This window comes from Primulina tabacum, chromosome 4 (assembly GCF_025594145.1).
Source record: "Primulina tabacum isolate GXHZ01 chromosome 4, ASM2559414v2, whole genome shotgun sequence".
Classification (NCBI taxonomy): domain Eukaryota; kingdom Viridiplantae; phylum Streptophyta; class Magnoliopsida; order Lamiales; family Gesneriaceae; genus Primulina; species Primulina tabacum.
In genome coordinates this window covers 37,176,898-37,187,651 of record NC_134553.1, presented here as the reverse complement: position 1 = coordinate 37,187,651, position 10,754 = coordinate 37,176,898, and the positions used below count along the sequence as shown (strand labels likewise).

General features: G+C 38.6%; 1 protein-coding gene across 1 annotated transcript; it reads right to left on the bottom strand.

Moving 5' to 3' along the window:
• Positions 1 to 279: 279 nt before the first annotated feature.
• On the bottom strand, positions 280 to 2,962 carry LOC142541968 (uncharacterized). Its single transcript, XM_075648413.1, has 5 exons — positions 2,633 to 2,962; positions 2,407 to 2,590; positions 1,358 to 1,939; positions 1,147 to 1,228; positions 280 to 862 (listed from the first exon to the last, which is right to left on the bottom strand). The coding sequence occupies exons 1-5, from the start codon at positions 2,960 to 2,962 to the stop codon at positions 280 to 282; spliced, it is 1,761 nt and encodes a 586-aa protein (XP_075504528.1).
• Positions 2,963 to 10,754: the final 7,792 nt, after the last annotated feature.

Genomic DNA, 10,754 nt, shown 5'->3' with positions numbered 1-10,754 from the left:
GGAATGTACTGCCAATGTAGCGAGATTAGGGGCCTCTCCCGTAGCATAAAATTCAAGATCGAAGCGCTGAATTTCTATTTGTAGAGGTCTCTGTACTGATAAATGTCCCAAGACTGTCCCCTTTCTACTCAAAGCGTCCGCAACTACATTAGCCTTGCCAAGATGGTAGCTAATGTCACAGTCGTAGTCCTTAACAAGCTCTAGCCACCGTCTTGGTATCATATTCAAGCCCTTTTGGGTGAATAAATATTTAAGACTTTTATGATCCGTAAAGATCTTTCATTTTTCACCATACAAGTAGTGCCTCCAAATTTTCAACGCAAATACGACTACTGCAAGCTTTGGATCACGCGTCGGATAATTTTTTTCATGTATTTTCAATTTTCTAGACTCATATGCTATAACTCGGTCATTTTGCATGAGAACGACGCCCAATCCAAGTTTTGAAGCATCAGTAAATACCACATATTCCCCTTGATCTGTCGGCATAGCAAAAACCGACGCGGTAGTGGGTTCTTGCTTCAACTGATCAAAACACTTTTGACATTTCGGCCCCCATACGAAATTCATATTTTTCTTCGTCAATGACGTCAAGTGTACTGCAATAGATAAAACCCTTAACTTGTGATAGTAGCCGGCTAAACCCAAGAAACTATGTATTTCCATCACACTTTTAGGCACAGGCCACTGCTTAATTGACTCCACCTTAGATGGGTCGACTTCTACTCCCTCCTTTGACACGATGTGGCCTAAAAGTTCCACCCTTTCTAGCCAAAACTCACACTTGCTGAACTTTGCATATAATTTCCAATTTCTTAAAACTTGCAAGGTCGTCCTTAAATGATGATCATGCTCCTCATGGCTTTTGGAATAAATCAAGATGTCATCAATAAAAACAATAATGAATTGATCGAGGTACGGATGAAATACGAGATTCATGAGATCTATGAAGATCGCTGGAGCATTTGTCAATCCAAAAGGAATCACTAAAAACTCATAATGCCAATACGCGTTCTGAATGTCGTCTTGTGCACATCTGTCTCTTTCACCCTCAATTGGTGATATCCAGACCTAAGATCTATCTTTGAAAATACCGAAGCTCCTTGCAATTGATCAAATAAAACCTCGATTCGAGGCAATTGATACTTGTTCTTCACTGTCACTCTATTAAGCTCCCTATAGTCGATGCACAACCTCATAGTTCCATCATTCTTTTTCACAAATAACACTGATGCGCCCCATGGAGAAAAGTTAGGGCGGATAAATTCCTTGTCTAGTAGCACTTGAATTTTATATTTTAATTCCTTCATTTCTGCAGTCGCTAGGCGATATGGAGCCTTAAAGATTGGCATTGTACCGAGAATCAATTCAATAGCGAATTCCACCTCTCTTTCAAGTGGAATTCCGGAAACATCGTTGGAAAATGCATCCGGAAAATCCTTAACTACTTCCACATCCTCGATAGATCGACTGTCAATGTCGGGTGTAGAAACAATACTATCAAGAAAACCTTGGCAACCCTTTTGAATAAGCTTATCCGCAAGCACACATGAAATAATATGCTGCATTTGATTGTTTTGCACTGCCTCAAAGATAAATGCTTCCCCATTTGGTGGTCTAATAGATACTGACCTCCGCCGAAGATCAATAGTGGCCCCATTCAGTGTAAGCCAATCCATGCCCAAAATAATATCGAACTCAGGCATAGTTTCTACTATAACTTCTGCTCGTTTAATATTCTTTTGCAATTTAAGTTCCACATCCTTGACCATGCTACTAGAAACCATAAGTTCGCCAGAAAGCACAATAACTTTGAATCCCGACTCCACGTCCACTGGTAAGATTCTCAATTTCTTCACGAAGGATTCAGATATGAACGAGTGCATAGCTCCAGAGTCTAGTAAAGCGTAAGTAGATATTCCCGCTAGCAATATTCGTCCTGGTAATATTTGTATTATTCTCGATTAAGGCCATACAAATTAGGAATTTCATATCATCTAGGCCCCTCTAATTTCTCATTTTAGCTTTTCAGCCACTTTGATTTTTCTTAAATTTCTAGTTAGCCCTATAAGTTTCAAAAATTGCTAAGTGACCCCTTAAATTTTTGAATTTTGCAACTAAGTCCTAGAAAATTTCGAAATTCTCTAAATATTTCCTCAACATTTTTCGAAAATTGTAGTCTAGCCCCTTAGATTTTCGAGAATTACTATTTAATCCCTTTAATTTTCAATCATCAACAATTTGATCCAAATGATTAGTGTTTGCTAGAATTCAATTCTTTAAATCCTAGAATTCGAAACATGCAAATCTAAGTCATCAAGTTCCATGCACCTCAATTCAGTGCTAGCATTCATGCTTTTATCTTAAGCAATAAAGCAATATAAAATGCTTAAATAGTCGGAGTACCTGTAATAAGCGTAGTGTCTGACTCTGCTTGCTCAGCATGCATCACGTAAACCCTTCCAGTCGTGGATTGATTGAGCTTTGAGCAATCACCAGCCTTATGCCTCTTTCCTCCGCACTTGAAGCACTTGTATGTACCCCACATGCACTTGCCATAGTGATGGCGATCACACTCCTTGCAAAGCTGCTTCTCAGTAGTTTTCAGGACGCTTTATTTTGGTGGTTATACTTGTGGTTTTGGCTGTCCTGGCCGCTTCGGTGGCCCCGTATAAGGCTTCTTATTATGCTGACTAGCTTGTTGGGCGCAATTCCTCTTACGCTGCATCTCCCAATCAATATCCTTCAGTGACTGCTCGGCTCGAAAAGCTTTGGAAACAGAAGTAGTATAATCGACAGGATCAGTGAGCATCACATCGTGACGAATCGTAGGCCTCAATCCATCAAGGAATTGTCGTAATTTCTCCGCTGCATCATTCGCAATCAATGGAACAAAATGATAGCCCCTATCAAAATTCTGTACAAACTCGGCAACAGATAAATCCCCCTGGCGAAGACTCATGAACTCTCTCTTAAGCCTAGAAGCGACGTCTGAAGTGAAATATTTATCATAGAACACCCTCTTGAAATCCTCCCAGATCAATGTCGCGAGATTCACCCCTCGCTCCGCTCCCTCCCACCATAAGAAAGCGTCGCATTTCAGCAGATAGATGGTACAACGAACTAGGTCAGCGTCCGCCATATCCATGTAACGAAAAGTAACTTCCAAATATCGTTTCCATCCCTCAGCAATGAAGGATCCGTAGTGCTAGAAAAATCCTTGGGGTTCATCCTCCTAAAACGTTCATAGACTGCCTCCGGTCGTCCCCTCGCAGCATATCCAACATGCTGCTTTATTAACTGTGCCATGCCCGCTAGTACACGAGCACTGGCATCCTGATTAGGAGGAGGCCGTGGAATCTCCTCCTCACGTCCAGCATCAATACCACTACAAAGAATTCGTCTAGGAGGCATCTCTGTACAAGTCGTCCCAACCACGTAACCCACATGCACTTAATATTTAAAATATCATGTATCTAACCTCTATATCATGCATCATGAAATCTTTAAAAGAATTTTAGAGTATAAAATACAAAGCAGTAAAAACTCACATACTTAGGGCTTGAATTCTTGAGTTTCTCGGAGTGGCAGTAACACAACCCTTTGGGGATCCTTAACTCTGATGTCAACTGAAACGTCCTCCAATACTTTTTAACTTTGAAATCCTACTATTTTTTTATAAACATTATTTCGAAAATTAATAATTAAACCACCTAACCTTTCCATAAATCAAAATAATTTAACATTTAAAATCTCAAGTGCATAAAAATCCCTAAATCGTCAATTAACCAAAAATGTTACGTCGACCTTTAACAAGATCAACTAACATCAAAATAAAGCATAAAAATCTATAATAAATCATTAACAAAAATCTTTTAAATCTTTGAACTATCAAGCTAATGCGGTAAATAAATTTCTCTCGGGAGTGTACTGCTGGACTCGATCCACTCAAGCGTCAGCGCCTCCCTCAATATTATCATCACCTGCAGCATTCAAACCTAGTGAATCTAATGACTCAGTACGTTTTAAATAGGAGTAACAAATAGTATATATACAAGCACATGCATTGAAAATCATACTTTAATTCAAAATAAATTTGTAAGCATAATTTAATCATAAATAGTCAAATCGTAAAATTGTAAATCTTTCAATCATTTATCATTTTGGGTGAAGTTTAATCCTTGAAAGTGACTAACCTTTTATACTCTGGTCGAATGATCAGTCTTAGCTCACCATTGCGCATGAGGACGGGCACTAAGCACCGACGTAAAATGGAAATACGATCGTCGGGTTTTTTCTGGGGCCTTTTCCCGTATCCGAGCTCCCTCTGGAGCTTTTTCTTTCACGATATTCTCAAAAATCATATATCATATCCTCTTTGTCAGATTCAATTCATATCCTTCAAAATATTTTTTATTTTCATTTTTAAATCATAAAATATCACGACTTTCCAAAAATAGCATTTTTACAGTAAAAATTGCACAGTATTACCATAAATCATAAAATATCATATTTTCATCAAAATCATCATAATATATCATTTAACATGTGTTATGACCTTTCGAGAAGCTGCCAATCCTTTTCGTACTACCTAGGTGTAAAATGACTGTTTTGCCCCTCGACGTAAAATTTTTTGACTTTGACTTTTTTCTTACTTTTATTGATTCTAAACCATCCCAAATAATTATTTAAGCTTAAATTTAATTTTTAATATTTTTATTTAGTTTAAATTCGAGGCTTTCGATTTAATTTCCTATTTACTAATTCGTGAAGCTTTTAATTCCCAAATTAATTCAAACCTTAATATTTTCTTACAAAATTTTAAACATACACTTTTATAATTAAACAACCCTCGTGAACCATGAATCGACCCCCGTGGACCATGGCTCGAACCATTGCTTTTTTCTTTTCCTAGCCCTAGTTCGAACATTGCCATCTCCCTCAAGCCCTCTCACGTCTTAGTCGAGCCACACCCGAGCCACCTCGAGCAAACCCGTGACCAGACCACCTAGAGACCCTACTGACAAGCTCTGACCCATTTAACCAGCCCTAGCCCACGCTGCAAGTTCTGCATGAGCCGCAGCCGATCCGAGGAGTCTACCAAAACTAGGACTCTTTTACTCGAGCCACCACCGAGCCCTAGCTCTTTTGAACTTCACTGGACCACCCTCCGACCTAGCCTAGACCACCCTAGCCAAGCCTTGACCCTCCACGCAGCAGCCGATCTCGGGCTGCACCCTACGCGCATGGCATGGACTCTTCCATACCGGCTAACCAGGGCTAGGACCCTTCCTAGCCCTGAACCATGGACCACACCAAGCCCCAGCCCAACCCTGGCCGAATCCCCGACTCACAACCCATAGCCGAACCCCTTCCAATCGGGTAGACTAAGAAATCCTAGGATTCTACCTTCCCACTTACACAATCCCTTCCATCTTGTGTCGAGCCCTCTTTTCATTCCTAGAACGTCCATGTTTTGTCCATAAATCGCCACAAGTTGGCAGCCTATCCCTTGGAAATAATAACATTTAATAAACAAGTGTAAAATCATCAAAAAATTTGAAATATTCGTTCTATCGTTAAACTAATCGAACATAAATATTTTTCATGCAAAAATAATCAAAACATGAATAATATTGTTTGAATGATGCGTCAAAGGGATTTAGATACGTGCCTTTGCGTTTTAGAGCGCTCGAATATGCGATCGTCGGCGTGAGGTGCGAGGAAGAAGGAATGGGCGACGAAGACTCCTTGTTTTTCTTCCTCCTAGGTTTCGAATTTAGTGTGTGTATTGTGTGTGTTGTGTTCGGCTGATTGAGGGATTTAGAAGCCTAGATTTTTATTTTATAAATTTTAATTTGCATGATAATGGGTTTGGGTTTTGGGCTTTCTTGTTTAGGAGCAATTGGGCCTACTCATCTTAAGTAAATTAGGCCCAATTAGACCTATTTAATTGAAAAATAAAAGTTTATAAAAATTAGTTTTCGAAAATAATGCATTTGATATTTTAAAAGTCCCTTGTTTGCCCAAAACCGGATTCCCGAATAAAATCATTTGAACTCTTTCATTTTTACAAAAATTTAATCATTTTAATCATATTAAAAAGCCTTGAAAATATTTATTTTATCTTGGTTGTCCCTGGTCTCCTTTCCCCAGCCTATTATCGAATATTCGGAAAAAATCTTCAATCCTCATGAAATCATGTCATTTAATCATTTAATCATGCAATCATACATTTAATCATATAATATGCATCCGGCAAGCATTTAAAATTAATTATGCAAAGCAAGTAAGCAATTTAAATCGTTTTAATGCATGTGGTTTATGTATATTGGTTTTTTGGACGTTATATTTTTTTATAGATGATCTTTAACGTTCGAAACTGAACGACTATAAAATAGTCGTATTAATGGCATAAATGCAATCATATAGCTTGTCAGGCGCCGATTAATGTTTATGACACATTCAATCAAATGATCAGAATATATTTTCTTTAAATAGGATGTTGAACATATCCGAATATTTGATTTGCTGAATTTATGCTCCATTAATTAAGATAATAAGTCCAAGCTGATAAATGATCATCCACAGGATTCAGCAGAGAGCTAACATTCATTGATGGTTGTCCTTTCAGTTTGGTAAAACTTAGTTAATTTTCTGTTTAGTGTACAAATGGTCTGCTGAACTTATCAGCTACTAAATTTCTAGGAACATTGAGTTTTAATATTTCTGAACTTAAGATGAGAACATCACCAAAACTTAAATGTTCCAATATATCTCAATCCAAAAATCAACATAACCTCCTAAATGAAATTAACATATTTTAGAGTACTTTGTTATGCTTTTTTTTTTTTTATATTTCACAAAAACGATAAATACAATTTGCCAATAAATATATCAGATACCCCCGGGAAGAGCTTGGATCCCGGGACATGGGTGAATGCCCGGGTCATGGGCTAATTCTCGGGTCATGGATGACGGGACATGGGTGAATGCTCGGGTCAGGGGCGAATTCCTGGGTCAGGGATGACGGGACCTGGGTGAATGCCCGGGTCATGGGCGAATTCCCGGGTCATGGATGACCCGGGATACTGAACGAATGGTCCAGGTCAGGGTAAAATAGTAGGAAGAGTTCATTAGAGGCCGGACATTTGAGCGCCCGGAAGGTCTTTTTCCCAAGCTATGGAACACCCGGGCCCTCATTAGAATTCCCGAGAACTTTTTACTCGGGCTACCTCGATATGAGCACTAGACTTGAGTGTACTAGCAAAACAGGATGTGGGTGGCTGTCCCATTTTTGACACCAATCTAAATGGTTGAAAAAATCGAGTAGGTTGGATATGACCTGAGACGTCCTGCCCTTTTTATTGCTTTAAAAGTACTAGAAATTTTTTTTTTTTTTTATAAACACTCAATTTTTCGGCCATGTACCTTTCTCACATGAAAATATTTTTATAAAATATTTTACCCTTTAAAATTAAACATTAACCAACTAGGATTTTAAAAACCAAGTGCAATAGTGATCAAATGAAATCGTCGCATATTTTACCAAACCTAAAAAGCAATAATTTGAAAGGTAAAGCCCATACTAAACCTCTCAAAAATCTCTTAAAAGCATAAATAAATAATATTAAAAATCTTTAACTTAAATCATAAAGCATAAAGCGGAAAATGTAGCGCTAGTCCTCGGGTTGTGTGCGCCTTCAGTCCAGTCAAATCACCCATCAAGTCCTCCCTCAATACCACCTGCATCCATCACACCTAGTGAGTCTAAAGACTCAACACACCATAATCTTTATAACGAGTAATACGTAATACAGTCAACATATAACGGTGAAAAATATATGTACTTAAAATATCGTTTTCATGAAGATGCATAAACATAAACATTTTTGTAAATATTTTCATGATGCATAAAACTTTAAACATAAACATTTTCGTAAAATACTTTTTCATGACATGCAATCATAAACCTTAACCTTTTCCCTTTTTCCTCAACATGACATGACATAAAACATTTTTCATGATCATAAACATTTTTCCTTTTCCTTTTCCTTTTGTTGAATTCAGATCGTTAATTGTGACTTTCCTGATCATGCTCATGAGGGTCGATGGATCCATCTACATAAAACCACAGTACTGGGCGGCGGGGGACACCAGCAACACTCTCACCGGTCAACTGGGCCCTGGCCTATCATGATTCGAATAGAAATACGCTCGTCGGGGCTCCCTCTGGGGCCTTTTCCCATAAATGGGCTCCCTCTGGGGCCTTTTCCCCTCACGATATTCCCATTCTTCCGTTACCACAAAACCGTTACCACATATCCGTTACCACATATTCGCAATGATGGAAACACGATCGTCGGGCTCCCACTGGAACCATAACCCTCACGACGTCGCCAACATTAACGAATTAGTCACAATTATTTCACATCCTTCAACATTTTTCATTCACATCACTTTAGAAAAATCATGAATATCATTACGTTTTTCATTTTTGAAACCAAGCATGCAACATGTATTTTAAATGTCTTCCCTCAATCATAAAAATCAAATAGACATTTAAAAATCATCATTCAATCATGAACAATTCATAAACATTTAAAAATAATCATATTTTCATAAAATAGCATTTAGGGCACTGCCATGACCTTAACTAATTTCTAGGTGTAAAAAGACCGTTTTACCCCTGGACTCAACATTTTACGTTTTCGACTTTTTCCTTGATTTCACGACTCTAACATGTCCCAAATAATTATTTAAGCTTACGTGAATTTTTTTCCATAATTTTATTTGGCTTAAATGTTAGACTTTTTCAATTATCTTTTCTTAATTGTTTTAACAGTGTTTTAATCCCGAAAAATACCAAACTTTAATATAAAATTCTTAAATTCTAAATTTAGTCTTTTTATATTATTTTAGCCCTTATGGACCCCGACTCGACCCCCGTGAGCCGTTTTCCAATTTTTTCTTTACTTAAAACCCTATTTGACACCTAAATTTCAACCCCGAGCCAACTCTCGATTTTCACGAGTTACCCCCGAACTATGTCGAGCCAAAAGGTGCCCAACATAATAAATTAACTTACTGGACCCTAACTTTATCAAGGAAACCCTTCTAATGCCAAAAACGAGCCCTCTACTTCCTGAACAAAAGCTGGCCGAGAAACCTTGTTGGACAAGGTCTCTTGCACGCACTGCCTAGCCCCTAACCACGAACCCAGCCACCAAACCAACCTGATTTTCACCCCCTAAGGACCCTAAGGACTAGACCTGACCCAGCCCAGACCCCCTGAACCGCGCGCCCAAGCTTGTGCGAAGCACAGAACCCTGCACGCGATCCCCTTGATTCTCGGGTGGGAGTCCTAGCTTGCTAGGACTCCTTCCCTGCCTTAGTGCGCGAGTCCTAGCGTGGCTAGGACTCCCTTCCTGACTCTCTCATGACCCTGGCTAGCCCCTGGAACGAGCCAACCAAGCCCTCCGTCCCTGCACAACAAAACCGAACCCCAAACTTGACAGCAACAACCGGTTCCTGCACGAGTTCTGGTTTCGTCTCTCTTTCTTGGTTTTAGTCGATTCATGTGTGGTGTGTGGGACTCCAAAACCCGTGTAATACTTACCTATCCATGCCTAGACATCATGGCAGCCCCTTAGTATAAAAAAAACGTGAGTCATGGCATCAAACAAATTGCATATAATCACAAATCCAATGCATGTACAAGATGGTCTCCTTTTTTTTTTTCGAAAATTCTGAATATACACATGTATGACTTCAAGCTTTTCATGCACACATACTTTAAACAATAATATGATGTAATGGATGAGAAAAGGGAGATTAAGGTGTGCCTTTGCGTAGTATACGCTCGAATAATCGTTGACGACGAAGAACGGAGGGACGACTACGGTTTGCTCTTGATAGACCTTCGAAAACCCCTTCCTAATTGCAAGTGTGTGCTGCCGTGTGTGTGTGGGTGTGGGGAGGGAAGAGTTTTCAGAGTGAGGCGTGAGTTTTCTTTTGCAAAGTGTAGGGTTTTTGATACAATTAACACTTTAAATACTAATTCATTAACTAAGTAGGCTTTAGGCCTATTAAGCCACCAAATTCAAGCCCATTAGCTTTAATTAGGATTAATAAAATTTTAACCAAAGTTTTGATTAATTAAACATGTGAATTTATTAGCCGGGTTGCCAAAAAGTTTGTATTTTAGTTGAAGAACCAACACCGATAAAATTTACGTCCCGGCGTATAAAATCACCTCAAAACCCTTAATTTCATAAAAATACTAAAAAGCATCGACCATCTTTTAAATAATTAAAAATAATTATTTAATATAAATATTTTACGTTTTCTCCAGCCCTCGGTCCCCGTTCCTCGATCGTCACTTGAATATTCCTAAAAATACATTTTTTTATGCATGATGACAAATAAATCTCATTTAGCATATAAACAAGTACGTCACATAATTAATTAGCAGCTAAAATCAATTAATTACTCAATTTTTCATAATTTCCCAGATTCGCATGCAGTTGGATTACGTCGTCTTAATTTTGGACCTTACAATTCCTCCCCCCTTAAATAAAATTTCGTCCTCGAAATTAGAACTTACCGAATAGATCCGGATAGCGACTCTTCAAGTCCCTCTCAGTTTCCCAAGTAGCTTCCTCTTCCGAGTGATTCAGCCACTTGACCTTGACCATTGGAATTACTTTGTTACGCAATCGTCTTTCTTGTCTAGCCAGAATCTGGACAGGTCT